The sequence below is a fragment of the Chiloscyllium punctatum genome, chromosome 23 (genome assembly GCF_047496795.1).
Source record: "Chiloscyllium punctatum isolate Juve2018m chromosome 23, sChiPun1.3, whole genome shotgun sequence".
Taxonomy (NCBI): Eukaryota; Metazoa; Chordata; class Chondrichthyes; order Orectolobiformes; family Hemiscylliidae; genus Chiloscyllium; species Chiloscyllium punctatum.
Window position 1 is genome coordinate 84,165,159 of NC_092761.1, and position 21,956 is coordinate 84,187,114.

The 21,956-nt window shown below is 44.9% G+C and overlaps 1 protein-coding gene across 1 annotated transcript in view; it reads right to left on the reverse strand.

Moving 5' to 3' along the window:
* The window catches only part of dscaml1 (Down syndrome cell adhesion molecule like 1), a 584,291-nt gene that overhangs the window by 534,668 nt on the left and 27,667 nt on the right, over positions 1–21,956 (reverse strand). Inside the window, exon 2 of the mRNA XM_072593321.1 lies at positions 332–649. Coding sequence (XP_072449422.1) covers positions 332–649 — 318 coding nt within the window. The remainder of the gene's footprint in view (positions 1–331; positions 650–21,956) is intronic.

Sequence of the window (21,956 nt, forward strand, 5' to 3'; positions counted from 1 at the left end):
ATGAACATTCTCCTTAGCCTTTCCCTGATGGGCTGATGGTTTTCCAAGCTTTTGTTCAGTTATTCAACCTGTAAGAACATGTTCCTGGCCACCTTAAAGGTGAGGGAACAAATCACAGCAGTCGGCATTATATTCACAAGATGAATTAATGCTTTGTTTTGGAGATAAAGAAGAAAGTAGTTTTCATCCATCTTGGTAAACACAGGGACGAAGCAATGTATATAGATTCCCCCCAAAGTCAAACAAGGAGAGCACATGTTACTGTACAAACCCAAGGCCTAATCCTGTATTCTGACCTAAGCCTCCAATCCCGCGAATCTGAAAGGCTCACCTGCTTTGACTCGGATATTTGGGCTCCTGATCTTGCCAGCTACATTTTCCGCTGTGCAGAAGTAGTCATTGTCATGGATAAAGCTATTAAACCCGGATGGCGAGAAGGGATAGAGCTGCAGCGTGCCGTTAAGGTGAACGTGGCGAATATTGGGCACGTCGTAGATGTCGTCTTTCGTAGCAAGGTACCAGCGGAGGATGGTGCCAGGGGTCCCGGCAGCCGGGCACGGCAACACCGTGCCCACTGAGCTGGAGAAGATCACCTGCTGCAGTGAGTCATTTACAAAGTACAAGCTTGTCCTGGGATCCTCACTGTATGCTGGTGGAAGGGGGGAAAGAGGAGATGGAAATTCAGTTAGTTTGGCACAGAGTTAAATTTCACACCTTAATCTTTCATCATGACTTTGAAGAGGAACGCAAAAGTTACGACATATCATAGAGTGGAAATCGTGCAAACAATCAAGATCCATCATAACTGCAATCTGATCCATATTTCTGGAACATCCTCCAACTGTACCACCCTGTGAGATACCTGCACACCTCCAGTTTCTGCCCATTGCTGATTTCTAATCTCCCCACCAGTGGTACACATACCTGCATTGTCTCCAGATTCTTTAAAACAAAGCATGGCTTGTCAAAGTGTGAGTCAAGACTTCAAACATTGTCACCTGCTGAGATTTTGGGGTTGCAAGCTCAAAGGTACCAAGGGTTGGCCCTTCAGAAAGCCCCCACACTTACACTCCCCTCCCCCCCTTCAGAGGTCTACCACTAGTGAGGGAGTCACGAACAATTTTCAAAAGGTTGGGAGGATTGTTATAGAATTTCCTCCCAAAAAGTCTCTACCTCTTTTTCCTTCCTCCTGTAAGATGTTCCTTAAACCCTATATCTGTGAACATGCATCCTTAAATGACTCCGTGCTAAGTATGATCTGACAGTCTCACAGCCTGACAATGGTGTCTCCTAAAGGTTTTTCTCACTGTGACCCTATTTCAATTGCTTGAAAACTTGTGGCTATTTTGGAATGGGCTACCCAATTAACCTCACCATCCTCTCTGTCTGGACAGACTTAAAATCGATCTATTTCCTTAGGAAATCTGCGGTCCTGAAGTCCTGCGACATCTTGTTTCAAAATCCACCTTGGGCAAGATGGCAAATCCACAATTTGAAAAACGACTACAACTCTCTTGCAATATCAAACACACATTGAAAATATTTTGTATTATGTCGTATCTTTAGCAGCGTGTTTTCAAAAATGTCAGTGAGAGCGCCATTACATTAAATAAATTAAACTGTTTCATAGAATCCATATAGTGTGGAAGCAGGCCATTTGGCCCATCAAATCCGTACCAGCCCTCTCATCCAGACCTGGGGCAGCACGGTGGTTCAGTGGTTAGCACTGCTGCCTCACAGCACCACAGAACCAGATTTGTTTCCTTCCTGTCTTTGTGGAGTTTGCACGTTCTCCCCATGTCTGTGTGGGTTTATTCTGGGTGCCTCCCACAGTCCAAAGATGTACAGATCAGGTGAATTGGCCATGCTAAATTACCCATCGTGTTAGGTGCATTACTCAGAGGGAAATGGGTCTGGGTGGACTACTCTTCAGAGGGTTGGTATAGACCTGTTGGGCCAAATGGCCTGTTTCCACTCTGTATGGGAATGTAATCAGACCTAAAAAGAGAGCTCAGAAGAGCCAGGAGGAGACATGAGAAGTTGTTGGCAGATAGGATCAGGGTTAATCCTAAGGCTTTCCGTGGGTATGTCAGGAATAAAAGAATGACGAGTGTTAAATTAGGGCCAATCCAGGATAGTAGTGGGAAGTTGTGTGTGGAGGCAGAGGAGATAGGGGAAACACTAAATAAATATTTTTCAATAGTGTTCAACATAGAAAATGACAGTGTTGGCGAGGAAGATACAGAGATACTTTCATCTAGACTAGGAGAAATTGAGGTTCATAAGGAAGAGGTATTGGAATTATTACAGTATGTGAAGATAGACAAGTCCCCTGGGCCAGATGGGATCTATCCTAGGATCCTCTGGGAAGCAAGGGAAGAGATTGCCAAGCCTTTGGCATTGATCTTCAAATCATCATTGTCTGCAGGAATAGTGTTTGAGGACTGGAGGATAGCAAATGTGGTTCCCTTGTTCAAAAAGAGTAGTAGAGACAATGCTGGTAATTACAGATCAGTGAGTCTCACTTCAGTTGTTGGTAAAGTGTTGGAAAAGGTTATAAGAGATAGGATTTATAACTATCTAGAAAAGAATAATCTGATCAGGGACAGTCAGCATGGTTTTGTGAAGGGTAGGTCATGCCTAATGAATCTTACTGAGTTTTTTGACAAAGTGACCAAACAGGTAGATGAGAGTAAACCGGTTGATGTGGTGTATATGGATTTCAGCAAGGCATTCGATAAGGTTCCCCACAGTAGGCTATTGTACAAAATGCGGAGGAATGGGATTGTGGGAGACATAGCGGTTTGGATAAGTAATTGGCTTGCTGAAAGAAAACAGAGGGTTGTAGTTGATGGAACATGTTCATCTTGGTGTCCAGTTACTAGCAGCGTACCACAAGGGTCAGTGTTAGGTCTACTGCTGTTCATCATTTTTATAAATGACATGGATGAGGGCATAGAAGGATGGGTTAGCAAATTTGTGGACGACACTAAGGTAGGTGGAGTTGTGGATAGTGATGAAGGATGTAATAGGTTGCAGAGAGACATAGATAGGATGCAGAGCTGGTCTGAGAGGTGGCAGATGCAATTTAATGTGGACAAGTGTGAGGTGATACACTTTGGACGGAGTAATCGGAATGCAGAGTACTGGACTAATGGTAGGATTCTAGGGAGTGCGAATGAGCAGAAGGATTTCAGTGTCCATGTACACAGATCCCTGAAAGTTGCCACCCAGATTGACAGGGTTGTTAAGAAGGCATACAGTGTTTTGGCGTTTATTAATAGAGGGATTGAGTTCCAGAACCAGGAGCTTATGCTGCAGCTGTACAAAGCTGTGGTGCGGCCACACTTGGAGTATTGTGTACAGTTCTGGTCACTGCATTATAAGAAGGATGTGAAAGCTTTGGAAAGGGTGCAGAGGAGATTTACTAGGATGCTGCCTGGTATGGACGGAATGTCTTACGAGGAAAGGCTGAGGGCCTTGAGGCTATTCTTGCTAGAGAGAAGGTTGAGAGGTGACTTAATAGAGATGTACAAGATAATCAGAGGGTTAGATAGGTGGACAGGGAGAGTCTTTTTCCAAGCATGGGGAAGGCAAACACGAGGGGACACAGCTTTAAAGTGAGGGGAGATAGGTATAAGACAGATGTCAGAGGTAGTTTCTTTACTCAGAGAGTAGTACGGATATGGAATGCATTGCCTGCAATGGTAGTAGATTCGCCAAGTTTAAGTTCATTTAAGTCTTCATTGGACAGGCATATGGATATAAATGGAATAGTGTAGATGGATGGGCTTCAGATTAGTGGTATTCCTGATGAAGGGCTTTTGCCCGAAACGTCGATTTTACTGCTCCTCGGATGCTGCCTGAACTGTTGTGCTCTTCCAGCCCCACTAATCCAGAATCTGGTTTCCAGCATCTGCAGTCATTGTTTTTACCTTCAGATTAGTAAGACAGGGCGGCACAACATCGAGGGCCAAAAGGCCTGTGCTGCGCTGTAATGTTCTATGTTCTATTTACTAACCCCATCCCTATAACTTTGCATTTCCTATGGTGAGCCTCAACATCCCTAGGCAATTCAGCATGAGCCAATCCACCTAATCTGCACATCTTTAAACTGTGGGAGGAACTCCACACAGACAACTGCCTTGAGGGTGGAATTGAACTTGGGACCCTGGCACTGTGAGGCAACAGTGCTAACCACTGTGCCACCCAATAACTAGAGAAGCTGTGCAGAGGTCCTTCTAAGTCAGTGCTATAATTGGCAATGTATAAACTTTTCACGATACTCATTGAGTATATGTGACAATAAAATCTCATCTATTCTATTGTATAAGTATAAACCGACCGACTCCCACAGCTACCTAGACTACACCTCCTCCCACCCTGCCCCCTGTAAAAACGCCATCCCATATTCACAATTCCTTCATTTCCGCTGCATCTGCTCCCAGGAGGGCCAGTTCCAATACCGTACAACCCAGATGGCCTCCTTCTTCAAAGACCACAATTTCCCCCCAGACGTGATCGACAATGCTCTCCACCGCATCTCCTCCACTTCCCGTTCCTCCGCCCTTGAGCCCCGCCCCTCTAATCGCCACCAGGACAGAACCCCACTGGTCCTCACCTACCACCTCAACAACCTCCATATACATCGTATCATCCATCGTCATTTCTGCCACCTCCAAACAGACCCCACCACCAGGGATATATTTCCCTCCCCTCCCCTATCAGCATTTCGAAAAGACCACTTCCTCCGTGACTCCCTCGTCAGGTCCACACCCCCCACCAACCCAACCTCCGCTCCCGGCACCTTCCCCTTAAACCACAAGAAATGCAAAACTTGTGCCTACACCTCCCCCCTTACTTCCTCCAAGGCCCCAAGGGACACTTCCATATCCGCCACAAATTCACCTGCACCTCCACACACATCATTTATTGCATCCGCTGCACCCGATGTGGCCTCCTGTATATTGGGGAGACAGGCCGCCTACTTGCGGAACGTTTCAGAGAACACCTCTGGAACACCCGGACCAACCGACCCAACCACCCCGTGGCTCAACACTTCAACTCCCCCTCCCACTCCACCAAGGACATGCAGGTCCTTGGACTCCTCCATCGCCAGACCATAGCAACACGATGGTTGGAGGAAGAGCGCCTCATCTTCCGCCTAGGAACCCTCCAACCACAAGGGATGAACTCAGATTTCTCCAGTTTCCTCATTTCCCCTCCCCCCACCTTGTCTCAGTCAAATCCCTCGAACTCAGCACCACCTTCCAAATCTGCAATCTTCTTCCTGACATCCCCGCCCCCACCCCCTCTCTGGCCTATCACCCTCACCTTAACCTCCTTCCACCTATCGCATTTCCAACGCCCCTCCCCCAAGTCCCTCCTCCCTACCTTTTATCTTAGCCTGCTGGACACACTTTCCTCATTCCTGAAGAAGGGCTCATGCCCGAAACGTCGATTCTCCTGCTCTTTGGATGCTGCCTGACCTGCTGCGCTTTTCCAGCAACACATTTTCAGCGCTAGTCACTGGGTAATACATGAGCCAGAAGCCTGATAATTACTTGGGACCCCTAGACCCAATTGGATTTAGTTACCTCAGTTCAGATCATATCACTGAATGTGGGATAGTTCTGCTTTACACTACCTTGCAACATACAAGGCCAGCAACTTTAGAAAGACAATAGAAAATATAACATTGTATTTCATGCCAGATCATAAAGCACTGGGGTTCCCAACTCTGGCTGGTTCTAGAGCTGGAGGTCTCATCGTATGATCTCAATTAATCCATCCACCACTTGTCACCTAGCACCTCACTGCATATCACATTCACACAACAATCAGAAAGCCAATGTTGTAATAAAACAAAGAACTGCAGATCCTGAAGATCTGAAACAAAAACAGAAATTGCTGGAGAAACTCAGCAAGTCTGGCAGCATCCATGGAGAGAAAGAGTTATCATTTCAAATCCAGTGACCCTTCACCAGAACTGATACCATATTTTTATCACTAGCAGGAGAAGGCTGACATGGAATATTTTTGTGTTGTGTTTTAATACTCTGATGTTATTGCTCCAGGGAGTTTAGTCACCGCAATAACTTGAGATTTAAGGTTTAATTGCTTCATACTCCAGGACATTCCTACAGGAATTGGTGACTCAAAGATTGACTTTAGTCGTGGTAGAAACAGATTGAGGAAAGAAAAATGGAATCAACTCTTCCCATTCCTCACCTTCCAGAGTAAACGATTAAAGTTTGCACAATGAAAAATGAGCAATAATTCTCAGTGAGTTTAATTTGTGAAGGGCTTGCATTGTGCTTTCCAGGGACTTCAATCTTGCCGCTGCTTATTTCAATATATCACCTGATGGAGTGGATGAAGGGTCACAGCTGGCATTGACTCCAATTATTGTGACTGCCCATCAAAGAGAAATGTTATGTTTTCAAAGCTTTCTCTATGATTGGTCTCGCTTCCCTACGGTGGTCCCTCTCACAGATTTGGGATTTCATTCTGTTCAGAATTTGGGATCTGTAAATGTTCCTTTCGGAAGCAGGGAGCGGTGGGAGCGATTGTTCAGGGGACCTAACTTGGGGCTGACGGTCTGCTCAAAGTGCCATCCCCGATCCTTCTTCTTTCTCTCCCTTTCACTTGTCCCACGTGGGCAGGAAAAGAAAAGCAGACACCGGATTTTCATCTGGTTTTGGGGACCACATGAAACCCCCACTGAAGAAAGGGGGACAGTGATGTTAGTTAATAACTAATTAATGTTTCTAGGTCCATGAGTTCAAATCTCACCAAAGCTGAATGAATTTCAATTCAATTAATAAAGTCTGGAATGAAGCGCTGGTCTCAGTAGTAGTGATCGTGAAAAGATCAGCAATTGATCACAAAAACCCATCAACCTTTGCCACGTGTAGGACATCTGCAAGAGCCAGGTTCCAGCTTTGGGCGGTATGGTAGCTCAGTGGTCCGCACTGTTGCCTCACAGTACCAAGGGCTTGGGTTCGATCCCAGCCTCTGGTGATAGTCTGTTTGCAAATTCTCCCTGTGTCTGCATGGGTTACCTCCCACAGTCCAAAGATGTGCAAGCTAGGTGGATTGGCCATGGCGAATTGTCCACATGGTAAGTGCAGGAATGGGGTGAGGCTCGGTGGGATGCTGTTTGGAGGGTCAGTGTGGATATGCTGGGCCAAATGGCCTGCTTCCCCACTGTAGGATTCTATGTCACCTAAATGTGAGCCACAGCAACGTGTATGACTCTTGCCTTCCCTCCAAAATAGCCAAGCCAGTCAGTTCAAGGGCCATTAAGGATGTATAACTAAGGATGATCTTGCCAGTCATATCCATGTCCCAGGAAAGAACAATGTTAAAAAATTAATTGAATCATTCTAACACCACCATACAACTGGCCTAATTGGTCCAAAGGTGAACCCAGTGACCACTTGGCAACATCAATTGCCTCCAGGAATTGAGAGCTGCCCGCCTTTTGCATGTAGCAAAAACAGGTGGTGGCCATGTTGGTGGCAGCCATGTTGGAGGCTGCTATTGCCTTATCAAGGTGAACAGGCAGCTCCCTAGAAAGGCAGCAGTGTCCAGCAAGATGGAAGTGAGCATACACTTTAGGTACAGGATTCAAAGCAGTACCAGTTGGCCTTTCTAATGTCCAATATTACACAAGTTCAAAGGATTTGATGTCTGCATAATGTCTGACAACTAGGCGCCAATGTGCAGATTGTTTGGGTTTGACAGAGTAAGCTTTAAAAGTAGTAATTGTTACCAGGCAGGGTCAGAAATTGCTGGAGAAGCTCAGCAGGCTTGGTAGCATGTGTGGAGAGAAATCAGAGTTAACATTTTGCGTCCAGTAGCCCTTCTTCAAAATTGCAGGTACCATAACATGGTCCTTATGAAACTTACAGTGCTGCTAATTGCTGGTGAGTGGGTCTCCTGTCTTCTTCCCCACTGACCCTTTGAAAGTTTAAAACTATCCCAGAAACATTGGGATCCTGAGATGAATTCGCAGCACCTACATTGGTCCCAGACCTTACTGCCCTTTGAAAGAGGTACAGTTATCTATCAGAAAACACCCTGCAGGCTTCAATGTCATTATCCACAATTGTAACAAAAACCACTGACACTGTCAGCTGTGAAAATGAAGTCAGTCTCAGACAGGTTCAGGTGTAACTTCTCTCCTGCATTAAAATCATTTCTACATTTTAAAAAAAGACATGGAATTGTTGCTGTCTTTAACAGCCTCAGGACATCTGAAAACACACCACTGCATGAAGATAAAAACAGAAAGGGCTGGAGTATCCCAACAGGGCTGTCAGCATCTCTGCGAGAGTTAACAGTTCAACACCAATGACTTCTTCAGAACTTGGACTTCAGTAAGGTGTTCAACGAGGTTCTTCATTGGAAACTGGTGAGCAAGGTTAGACCACATGGAATACAGGGAGAACTAGCGACTTGGATACTGAACCGGCTCAAAGGTAGAAGACAGAGGGTAGTGGTGGAGGATTGCCTTTCAGACTGGAGGCCTGTGACCAGCGGAGCTCCACAAGGATCAGTGCTGAATCTACTGCTTTGTCATTTATATAAATGACTTGGATGTGAATATAGGAGGTCTGGTTAGTAAATTTGCAGATGATACTAAAATTGGAGGTGGACAGCAAAGACGGTTACCTCAGAGTACAACGGGACCTTGATCAGATGGACCAATGGGCTGAGGAATGGCAGATGGAATTTAATTTAGATAAATGTGAGGTTCTGCATTTTGGAACGGTAAATCAGGATAGGATTTATATACTTAATGGTAAGGTTCTAGGGAGTGTTGCAGAACAAAGAGACTTTGGAGTGCAGGTTCATAGTTCTTTGAAACTGGTGTCACAGGTGGCTAGGATAGGGAAGAAGGTGTTTGGTATGCTTTCCTTTATCAGTCAAAGTACAGAGTATAGGAGTTGGGAGGTCATGTTGCAGCGTAAGGACATTAGTTAGGCCACTTTTGGAATGGTATGTGCAATTCTGGTCCCCCTGCTATTGGAAGGATGTTGTGAAACATGAAAGGGTTCAGAAAAGATAGACAAGGATGTTGCCAGGGTTGGAGGGTTTGAGCCAAAGGGAGAGGCTGAACAGGCTGGAGCTGTTTTCCCTGGAGCATCGGAGGCTGAGGGGTGACCTAATAGAGGTTTATAAAATCATGAGGGGCACAGATAGGGTGAATAGACAAGGTCTGTTTCCCGGGGTGGGGAAATCCAAAACCAGAGGGCATAGGTTTAAGGTGAGAGAGGAAAGATTTAAAAGGGACCTAAGGGGCAACCTTTTCACACAGAGGGTGGTGTGTGTGTGGAATGAGTTGCCAGAGGAAGTGGAGGAGGTTGGTACAATGACAACTGTTAAAAGGCATCTGGATGGGGATATGAATAGGAAGGGTTTGGAGGGACATGGGACAAAAGTTGGCAAATAGCACTCAATTTATTTAGGATATCTGGTCAGCATGGACAAGTTGGTTGAAAGGGTCTGTTTCTGTGCTGTACAGATCTATGATTGTATAACGCTATAACTAGAGTGTAGTCACTCTTCTAACAGTGGTAGCTATAAGATATTAGCATGCAGGAGCAGAAAAAGGCCATTCAGCCCATCATGTCTGCTCTGTCATTCAGTGAGGTCATGGCTGTTCGGAAAACTCTGAACTCAATTCCTGCTTCACTAGGAGAAAGTGAGCACTGCAGATGCTGGAGACCAGGGTTGAAAAATGTGGTGCTGGAAAAACACAGCAAGCCAGGCAGTATCCGAGGAGCAGGAGAATCTACGTTTCGGGCATAAGCCCTTCTTCAGGAACGAGGCTGGTGTGCCAAGCGGGCTGAGATAAAGGGTAGGGTGGAGGGAATTTGGGGGAGGGGCACTGGGAATACGATAGGTGGAAGGAGGTGAGGGTGAGGGTGATAGGCCGGAGAGGGGATGGGGACAGAGAGGTCGGAAAGAAGATTGCAGGTCAAGAGGGCGGTGCTGAATCCGGGTGCTGCCTGGCCTACTGTGTTTTTCCAGCACCACATTTTTCAACTCTGGTCTCCAGCATCTGCAGTCTTCACTTTCTCTGAGTTGATTTCAACTCTACTGCGAATCCTCTTTCAAGGATGCCTACCTTGAAGAAGCTCTCCTCCTCCCTCTACAAGGATCTCAGTGAGTCCCTCTCTCCCTGCACCCCCCAGGTCATCTCCTCTTCCCTGAAGCTCTTCAGCCACGTCCTGAATAACTCCCCCTCCCACTCCACCAGTGACATGCAGGTCCTTGGCCTCCTCCATTGCCAGACCCTGACCACACGACACCTGGAGGAAGAGCGCCTCATCTTCCGCCTAGGAACCCTCCAACCCCACGGAATGAATGTAGATTTCTCCAGCTTCCTCATTTCCCCTCTCCCCCACCTCATCTCAGTCCCAACCCCTGGATTCAGCACTGCCTTCTTGACCTGCAATCTTCTTTCCGACCTCTCCGTCCCCATCCCCTCTCCGGCCTATCACCCTCACCCTCACCTCCTCCACCTATCGTATTCCCAGTGCCCCTCCCCCAAATTCCCTCCACCCTACCCTTTATCTCAGCCCGCTTGGTACATCAGCCTCATTCCTGAAGAAGGGTTTATGCCTGAAGCGTCGATTCTCTTGCTCCTAGGATGCTGCCTGGCCTGCTGTGTTTTTCCAGCACCACATTTTTCAATTCCTGCTTCACCCCCATTAATCTTCGTTCCCTGTCTGATTAAAAATCTGTCAATCTCAGACTTGAACACACTTAATGACCCTGCCAACTTGCACAAAGCAAGCACTCCTAAGTAGAAGTAGATTGGTGGTTGGTGGATGAGTAAATATCAGCCTGGACACTTAAGATAAATCAGTTCCAACGAAGAGTCACTGAACTCGCAACATTAACTCTGCTTTCTTCCCATAGATGCTGCCAGACCTGCTGAGTTTCTCCAACAATTTCTATTTTTGTTGTGACTTGAGATATATCCCTCCCCCTAATTTTAATAGTGCCACAGAGTCTTCCCTATCCACTCTATAGTCTAACACCTCCAAAATGGCAGCATCTCTCCATATTGTACTGGATGGTCAGGATAGATTACATTCTCATGTCCCTACAACAGGATTTGGACCCACAGTATTCTGACTAGTTTTAAGAGCTGCATCACTAGATTATTAAGGACAACAGAGTTTACTCTTAATTCCTCCTTCCTGAAAGTAAACAAAACCTACAGTTGCCATTAAATCAGTTCAATGTTTATTTAAAATAGGGAGATGGCTGGAATACAAAGAACTGATATTGGAAATTGAGTGCAAATGAAGCTTTAGCTGAATCACTGCACTGTGAAGAGATCTACAGACTTGCTGTGAGATTGGAGTGAAATTTGAAAGAGGAAATGAACTTTAAAAAGGACAATAGATACAATCTCCATGAGTACTTGCTGAAGCCTGAGTTAATATAGAAACGTATTGACATGCGAGTGTGATTTTAAAATGTAATGTGGGTGGCATGTGTGGTGGGATGGGGTGGAGGAGGGGGTGCTGAAGATTAAATATCAGGGCTTTGAAGAAAAATGTACACATGATTGTTTGAGGTGTCAGCCACAATCAGACAGTAAATGTCTTATCCCTAGAAGTTTTTAAGCTGCTTCTTCAATTCCCCACCAAGTCATCCTACATTTTACTCAGGGACATTTATACTCATGAGATAATGGATTCTTATCAATTTGCACACAAGTCTGCTGATGTGTATTCAGGTGAGTAGATGTGATAGTATTGAGTGATGAACCCCTCTCAGAAGTCACATGCTGCACCATCTAGTGGTCGTTCTGATGAAACTCTGCCACTGGTGATTTTGGTAAACCTGAATGAATGTCAGATTGATTATATGGTACGCGTTCATCACTGCCCAAGTTTTTCAATTCCACACAAACAATTGTTTATTCAGAGCGCAGTGTCATCTTCTTGCAGGACAAAGCAGCAGCCAGCCCATTCACCAGTGTTGTCACATAAACAGACGTGAAACTGTTTCAAGGAGGAATATTGGCTTGTCTTCAACTGGTGCCATTTAGCTCCTTTCCCACTGGTTTTAAGAGCAGTGGTACTCAGTCCCTAGCTCTTATACCATGTATATACCATGTATATCAGCCTGTTCCTGTGCTGTACTGTTCTAAGCTCTACCTTCTTTATAAAGAAGACAAGCAGGAGGCTGGAAGAACACAGCAAGCCAGGCAGCATCAGGAGGTGGAGAAGTCAACATTTTGGGTATAACCCTTCTTCAGGAATCTTCAGGTTAGACCCGTAACTTGTAAACTTTCACTGTACTCATGTGAGCACATGTGACAATAGAGCTAATTCAAACTCAATTCAATTCCATCTAGGTTTGAAAAAAGGGAGATCTTCTGGCACTGTGTCTTCCCAATCCCAGTGTTTTACCTCCAGTTCGAACATAGAACAGTACAGCACAGTACAGGCCCTTCAGTCCTCGATGTTGTGCCAGCCTTTTATCCTACTCTAAGATCAGACTAACCTACATATCCTTCATTGTACTATCATCCATTTGCCTATCCAAGAGTCGCTTAAATGTCCCTAATGTATCTGACTCTACTACCCCCCACCGCTGGCATTTCATGCACCCACCACTCTCTGTGTAAAGAACCTCCCTCTGACATCTCCCCTGAACCTTCCCCCAGTCACCTAAAATTATGCCCCCTTGTGAAAGCCATTTCTGCCATGGGAAAAAGTCTCTGGCTATCTATGCCTCGTATCATCTTGTACACCTCTATCAAGTCACCTCTCATCCTTCTTCGCTCCAATGAGAAAAGCCCAAACTCCCTCAACCTTTCTTCATAAGGCTCCGGTCCAGGCAGCATCCTGGTAAATCTCCTCCACATAAAGCTTCCACATCCTTCCTATAATGAGGTGACCAGAACTGAACACAATACAATTGGCCTTGGGTTTTGTTTTGGTTCCTGCCTTTGAAGTTTATATCTCATTGCAAAAATTCAAGCATCCTAACTGAGGAAGGCTGAATGGGAATACAAGTGGTTTTCTAACTTTCATAGACTTGTCTGCTGTTAAGCTGACGTCTCAGTTACTGTGTTGCAACCAGGGCTTACGAATTCAAAGGCATGATTCAAAACAATGAACAGGGAAATTAGAGTCATAGACATTCACAGTAAAAGGCCATCTGGCTTGTGCCAGTCAAAAACAACTACCTAACTATTGTAATCACATTTTCCAGCACTGGGTTTGTAGTCCTTTATCCCTCCCCAACATGAGTGTATACCTAAATAGTTCTGAAATATTACGAGGATTTCTACCTTTATCTAGCCTTGCAGGCAACAAGTTCCAGATTCCCAACATCCACTTCTCCTTGGATAGCTACTAAACAGATTAAAGTCAATCCCAGGAATTCCTTCTCACAGAGTGCTGTCAAGGCTGGGTCACTCAGGCTAAGATAGATTTTTAATTATTAAGGGAATCAAGGGTTATGGGGACAAGGTAGGAAAGTGGCATTAAATATGATCAGATCAGCTGTGATTTCACTGAAATGGAGGAACAGGATTGATAGGCTGAATGGCCAACTTCTGCTCCTACAACCTATAGCGTCACTGTGTCCATTGCATTTGTCTATACACCAATGATAAACCATTTTGTATAAAGCACTAGAGGGATGTGTGAGGCACTGTGTAAATTCCGGTCTTCCTTGTCTAACTTTAGCATAAAGGATGGGCAATGGTATTCATCTGCAATTTACATGGGCTGCTGTAATGTTTCCAAAACTGAGGCAATGAAACACATTGAAAGGTAATCTGTCAGACAAAAATCTATAAGCTGAAGATGGCAAGCAAACAGTAAAGAGACTGAATTATGTCATTATAATGGCAATCAGTGTCACTTGGACTGAAATTCAGAGAGATTTGTTTTCTAACACAATCTCACACCATCCATTAGCTTTTGTTCTTCATTTACTATTAATTCCTCTAGGCCATGTTTGAAGATATAATCGTTTGTTACTACATAGGTATTCAGAAAGGGGTTCCTCAAGCACCGGGTTTCAGCAGAAGGGAGTTGTGAGGGGTTTTTCAAGTTAACAGTTTCTTACAGCCTTTTAGATTTCTGTGTGAGATAACTAACAGGTGCGCCAATCTATTTGTTTTTATGTGAATGCATTTTTTCCCTGCAATGCTGCTGCTGTTTCTCTTTGCTTGCCCAACATTATCTGACGGGAATTAAGACAGATTATCTGAAGATGTATTCATTTTAGAAGGGACTTCTTGGAAGTGGGTGCCTATATTTGATAAAATGTTTGCAAATTGATGTGTTAAAGAGAAGATTGGTTAATCCTTTTTAAAAATTTACATTTCCTATTCTCAGTGCATTGGCTGGAATTTGAACTAATATTTCAATTAACCTGCTGCACGAAAGGGCAAATTAGAACATCACAATTTCTTGACTATCTTTCAATGATTGGTAGCAGTTAGGGGAGTTGGCAATCTCTGGGTAATCAGAACAAAGGTGTTTAAGAGGTGGGTTTACTGTCAATTTCCTGGTGGAGGTTAATGCAGGTGAACCAACTCAGAGAAGGTGGGAAGAAATCTTTCAAAAGACAGGTCTGTCAGAATCCGATGTGGCCTGCGCAGAGTTTGATGGGCACTGCTACCTCAATGCCAAAGGAATTTACTACTTCAGTTGGGACCAAGAGCTTTGAGAGCTTTCCTCTATACTTGTAGGAGGTGAAGGTGACAAAAATAATCATGTTCCTCAGAAATATCTCAAAGCCCTTACACACACACAACTACTCGTTTGGAGCATGGTTTTGCAATCCAGCTTAATGTTGCATCCATTACGCACACGGCATGATCCCACAAGATGAGTGTCTAGTTCCTATTGTTTTAGTGCAGTAGCTGGCAGGGGGTAAACAGTCAGCTGTAATGCTACAAAGTACAATTACACACACAGCAGCCCAAAGTGTCCAACTGACATACTCCTTTATCTCATCAAAACAACAGAGAAATGGACACTGTTTATAAAACTTGATATGAGCGAGAAATTACCTCATGTCATTACAATGACATCGCCCTGAACAATTCCATTACTGTTGAAAGGACATTAATATCAAATATTAAATGAATCTCCTGAGTCTTCTTGACAAAGAGGATATAAATTGTCCTTTTATGGGGCAAAATGTCACAGCCAAACAATAACAAATCAAACTCTAATGTGACATCATCTGTTATCCTAATAAACAAGACCCCTGGCCTTCTGAAACAAATGGACAAAGTTGTCAATCTGTTAGAATTCCCAGAACCCCACAATGGCAATGAGAATTCATTTATTCCGTTCTTATAAGTCAGTGACCCAATGTATGGAGATAATAAATCTTACAGGAATGGAGTTATACATTAGAATTGCTGTTAATTTACACACACACACACACACTCGAAATGTACTCCAGAATCATCAGATCTTTAGTCATGGCCCACATTCAAGCATTTTGTCCTTGTAGTACAAGAATATAATTTCATATCTACAATCAACCAAAGAGAAGACCAGATTCAAGACAAGTGAAAGACCTTGCCAGCGCCCATCCTAAGCATTTTCAAGTTAAATACAGAATCAACCTCCCCAAACATTAGTATGTAACATTGTTCCAGGTGGCACAGTGATTCTCACTGCTACCTCACAGCACCAAGGAGGTGGGTTCGATTCCAACCGTGAGTGACTGGCTTTGTGGAGTTTTCATGTTTCACACTGTGTCTGTGTGGGTTTTGTCCAGATGCTCTGATTCCCACCCACAGTCCAAAGATGCGCAGGTTAGGTTGATTGGCCCTGCTAAATTACCCTGTAGTGCCCAGGGATGTGTAGACCAGGTGGGTTAACATGGTAAATTTGGATTTTAAGGGATGTTCTTCAGAGGGTTAGTGTGGATTTGATGGGCTGAATGGCCTGCTTCCACACTGTGGGCATTTTGTGAACATCTATGACTGCAGCACTTCAAAAAGTGCCTCACCACAGCTCGCAACAAAGTTGTGTGTGATTGACAGAGGACATTGAAAGGGCTCTTCAGGGCATAATGTGAATAAACCACGCAGAAAACATCAGCCAAACCTGTAATGAGAATAGACTAGTCAACTGTTCAGGACATTTTATCGCAAAACCTAAAACGTTTATCTCATTGGTAGGGACTCCCCAGTGTTTTCAGCAATTCCTGTTTTTATTTCAGATTTCCAGATCTTTTTGGCAAAAGAGGGATTTTTCTTTCTCTCTTTGTTCCTCCATGAGACAGGAAGGACACTGACTGGGCAAGCACTTGTTGTTTCTTCCCAGTTCCCCTGGATCTGAATGGCTTGCTAGGCCTCACTCACAAACACCAAGGAGGCATTTCATCCCCTTACTCCTGACACACTACCTTAATATACCGTCAGGAAATATATAAATGCCAGATTCATCAGCCGTACCCACAAGGTAGAGCAAGACATCACCCGTTCACAGTGCAATGCCATCCAGGTTCTCAAAACCGATCACAACATTGTCATCAAACCAGCAGGTAAAGGAGGAGTCATTGTCATTCAGAATAGAACAGATTACTGCAAGAAAATGTACCGACAACTGCACAACAAGGAACACTATAGGCACCTACCAGCTGATCCAACCACACACCCGTCAATTAAACACACTGATCAGAACTTTAGATCCAGTCCATCAGAGCTCCCTACGCGCCTTCATCCCACGTACTTCTCATGTAGGCGACTTCTACTGCCTTCCAAAGGTACACAAAACCAACACACCAGGACATCCCATCGTGTCGGGCAATGGGACCCTCTGTGAGAATCTCTCCGGCTATGTGGAAGGCATCTTGAAACCTATTGTACAGGGGATCTCCAGCTTCTGTTGCGACACTACGGATTTCTTACAGAAACTCAGTACCCACGGACCAGTCGAACCAGGAACATTCCTTGTCACCATGGACGTTTCCGCACTCTACACCAGCATCCCCCACAATGGTGGCATCGTGGCAACAGCCTCAGTGCTCAACACCAACAACTGCCAATCTCCAAACACCATCCTACAACTCATCCCCTTTATTCTTGATCACGTCTTCACCTTTGACAACCAGTTCTTCATCCAGACACACGGAACAGCCATGGGGACCAAATTTGCACCCCAATATGCCAACATTTTTATGCACAGGTTCGATCAAGACTTCTCCGCTATGCAAGATCTCCAACCAACATTATACACCAGGTACACTGATGACATGGCAAGGAGTCACTGATAAAACTACACAGTGACATCAACAAGTTTCATCCCATCATCAAACTCACCATGGACGATTCTCAACTATCTGTCTCATTCTTGGACACATGCATCTCCATCAAGGATGGGAACCTCAGCTCCACACTCTACCGCAAACTCATAGACAATCTCACAATACTACACTTCTCCAGCTTCCACCCAAAACATATTAAAACAGCCATCCCCTATGGACAAGCCCTACGCGTACACCAGATCTGCTCAGATGAGGAGGAACATGATGGACACCTGGAAGTACTCAGGGATGCCCTCACAAGAACAGGGTACGATGCCCAACTCATCATTTCCGACGTGCCACAGCAAGGAACCGTAATGACCTCCTCAGGAGACAGACACGTGCTGCAACCGACAAGGTACCCTTCATTGTTCAGTACTTCCCAGGAGCTGAAAAACTACACCATGTTCTTCGTGACCTGCAACACATTATCAATGAGGATGAGTACCTCACCAAGACCTTCCCCATACCTCCACTACTTGCCTTTAGACAACCGCCAAACCTCAAACAGATCATTGTTCGTAGCAAGCTGCCTGGCTCTCAGGACAACTCCATACAACCCTGTCACGGTAGGCTCTGCAAGACGTGTCAGAGTGTGGACATAGATACCACCATTACATGTGGGGACACCTTCCACCTTGTACATGGCAGGTACTCATGTGACTCAGCCAACATTGTCTATCTTATATGTTGCAGGCAAGGATGCCCGGAGGCATGGTACATTGGGGAAACCGAGCAAAGGCTACAACAACGGATGAATGGGCACCGCACAACAATCAACAGACAGGAGGGTTCCCTCCCAGTTGGGGAACACTTCAGTGGTCCAGGACATTCAGCCTTGGACCTTCGGGTGACTATCGGGACAGGCAGCAGCGAAAAGTGGCCGAGCAGAGGCTGATAGCTAAGTTCGGTACCCATAGGGAGGGCCTCAACCAGGACCTTGGGTTCGTGTCACATTACAGGTGACCACCATTGCACTATACACACACACAGACACTCCTACACACACTCACACACGCACACAGACACACAGGCACTCCTATACACACACACACACACACACACACACAGACACACATACACACAGACACGCACACAGAGAGCCACACACACCCTTACAGACACACACTCCCACACTCACACATGCATCCCCTGACAGACTTAAGACACTCTGCACTCACTACACACACACACAAACACACACTTTCTCACACTCTCAACCCCCAACCCAGACACACACACACACACACACAAAGACCCACATGCACACATATAGTTTGTGGGGTGAATTTGTACTTGCAGGGTTACATTGTACTTTACTCAAAAACTGCATGCATTCATGTAGAACTATGAGCTCAAAAACTGCATGAATTCATGTAAAACTCCGTTATCTCACTTTTTAGATTAGAATCAATCTAAACATCATGGCATAGACAGAGAACACAGGGGGCTAACACCGTCAACATATTGTCTAGCTATCACCATTGTTAACAGCTAACCCGAGAATGCAACGTTTTGAAAAAGAGGTTTTGTGATTTACACATGAAAGAAACGAAAATATCATGATATTCTAACAGATGAAAGGTTTAACAGACAATCAATTTTTCAAAGTATAATTTCAGTTACATCACACTGTAAATTTTTGCTATAAATTCTGTGTTAGGATTGAGGCCTCCACTACCACCTGATGAAGGAGCGATGCTCCGAAAGCTAGTGCTTCCAATTAAACCTGTTGGACTATAACCTGGTGTTGTGTGATTTTTACCTTAATATAAAATTACTAAAATTGTTTTTAAAATTCTTTCATAGTAGGTGGGTGTCTCTGGCGTGGCCGGAATTTGTTGGCCAATCCTTAATTGCCCTTGAACTGTGCAGCCTGCTCGGACCGTTTCAGTGGGTGGTTAAGAGTCAACCGCATTGCAGCAGGTCTGGAGTCGCACGTAGGCCAGACCAGATAAGGGTCAAGAGTGTGGTACTGGAAAAGCACAGCAGGTCAGACAGCATCTGAGGAGCAGGAGATTCAATGTTATGGGCCTAAGCCCTTCATCAGGAATGATGATGGACTTAGGCCGAAACATCGATTCTCCTGCTCCTTGGAAGCTGCCTGACCTGCTGTGCTTTTCCGGCACCGCACTCTCGACTCTGATCTCCAGCATCTGCAGTCCTCACTTTCTCCCAGACTAGGTAAGGGTAGCAGATTCCCTTTCTGAAAGGCCCTTAGGGAGTGAGATGGTTTTTTTTTAATTACAATCAACAATAAATCAATGGCCACCTTTACTGAGACTAGCTTTCAATTCCAGATATTGTTAATTCAATTTAGATTCCACTGGCTGCCGTGATGGGATTTGAAACCAAGCTGTCAATGCATTAATTAGCTTGGGTCTGTCTTCTTTCCTGTCTTGCTATCAATAATCCCTCTATCTGCCTACCTTTTTCTCTTTCAAAGATATCCAAAAATGTGCAGGTTAGGTGGATTGGCCGTGCTAAATTCCCCATAGTGTCCAGGGATGTGCAGGCTAGATGGGGAAATGCAGGGTTATGGGAATAGGGTGGGAGGGTTGGGTCTGGGTGGGATGTTCTTTGGTGTGGACTGAATGGGCCAAATGGCCAGCTTCCCCACTGTAGGAATTCCATAATTCGGTTCTGTGATTCTCTGGGCTCTGTCTATACCTTTCCCCTCACCACATTCCCCCACTCCCGTCATCAACATTAATATCACCTTTTCCCAGCTTCTACTATCAGCTTCTGGAAAAGGGTCACTGAACTCAAAAAGATTAACTCTGCTTTCTCTCCACAGATGCTGCAAGATCTGCTGAGTTTCTCTGTACTTTCTGTCCGTTTCAGATCTCCAGACTTCACAGTTTTAAGTTTCTTTGTTTCAAATTAGCCTGGGTCTATTGACTTACTACTGGATTAGTGGTGCTGGAAGAGCACAGCAGTTCAGGCAGCATCCAACAAGCAGCGAAATCGACGTTTCGGGCAAAAGCCCTTCCTCAGGAATAACTTACTAGTCCAGCGACATTACCACTCTACCACCCTATGAGGTGCAGCTTTATCTGTCAGATTTATTAACTGAATGCAAATTCCAGCTGCTGCCAAGGTGGGATTTGAATGTGTATTCCCAGAGCCTGACCTGTTGGATTACAAATCCACTGACAATACCATTAGACCCACCACCTCCTAGGAAACAATCCAAATGGTGCTTTGATGAGTAGAGTGAAAGGGTGGGGGCTAGGCTAGAAGATCAATAGACATAGCAGCTGAAGGGGGCCATTCAGCCCACCGAGTCTGCTTCACCATTCAATGAGATCATGGCTCCTCAAATAATCCTCAATTCGCCTTTTCTGTCTTCTCCCTTTACTGATTTAAAAATCCATCTCAACCTTGAAAATCCTTAATGATGCAGCTTCAACAGCCCACTGTTGAAAGAAATTCCACAGATTCACTTCCCTCCAAGAGAAGAAATTCTTCCTCACCTTTGTCTTAAATGGGTGACCCCTTACCCTGAGATTTTTTCCTCTAGTCCTCAACTCTCCCACAAGGGGAAGTAATCTCTCTCATCTACCCAGCTCAAGTCATCAAAGAACCCTGTATGTTTCAATCAGGTAGCCTTGCATTTTTCTACATTACAATAAGTTAAGGCCCAACCTGACTAACCTCTCATAAGACAGTCCCTCCAAACCCAGTATATTTTCTAGTCACTGTTCTCTGGATAGCCTCCAATTTCAGTGTACATTTCCTGGCATAACAGGTCCAAACTAGTCACAGTATTTAGGGTGTAGGTTTGCTCGCTGAGCTGTAGGTTTGATATCCAGATGTTTCATTATCTGGCTAGGTAACATCATCAGTGGCGACCTCCAAGTGAAGCGAAGCTGTTGTCTCCTGCTTTCTATTTATATGTTTGTCCTGGATGGGGTTCCTGAGGTTTGTGGTGATGTCATTTCCTGTTCGTGTTCTGAGGGGTTGATAGATGGAATCTGGATCTATGTGTTTGTTTATGGCGTTGTGGTTGGAGTGCCAGACCTCTAGGAATTCTCTGGCATGTCTTTGTTTAGCCTGTCCCAGGATAGATGTGTTGTCCCAGTCGAGTTGGTGTTTTTTTTTTCATCTGTGTGTAGGGCTACGAGGGAGAGAGGGTCGTATCTTTTTGTGGCTCGCTGGTGTTCGTGAATCCTGGTGGCTAACTTTCTTCCTGTTTGTCCGACAGAGTGTTTGTGGCAGTCCTTGCATGGAATTTTGTAGATGACGTTGGTTTTGTCCATGGGTTGTACCAAACACAGCCAGAAACCCTAACCACATTACCATACATCAAACAAGTTTCAGAAATGACAGGCAGACTACTAAGACCCCTCGGAATCCTAGTAGCACACAAACCTACCAACACTCTCAAACAAAAACTAACAAACCTAAAAGACCCAGTACAACCCAACCAACGTCATCTACAAAATTCCATGCAAGGGCTGCTACAAACACTACTCTCTCCCTCATAGCCCTACACACGTGGGACAACACATCTATCCTGGGACAGGCTAAGCAAAGACATGCCAGAGAATTCCTAGAGGTCTGGCACTCCAACTACAACGCCATAAACAAACACATAGATCTAGATACCATCTATCAACCCCTCAGAAAAC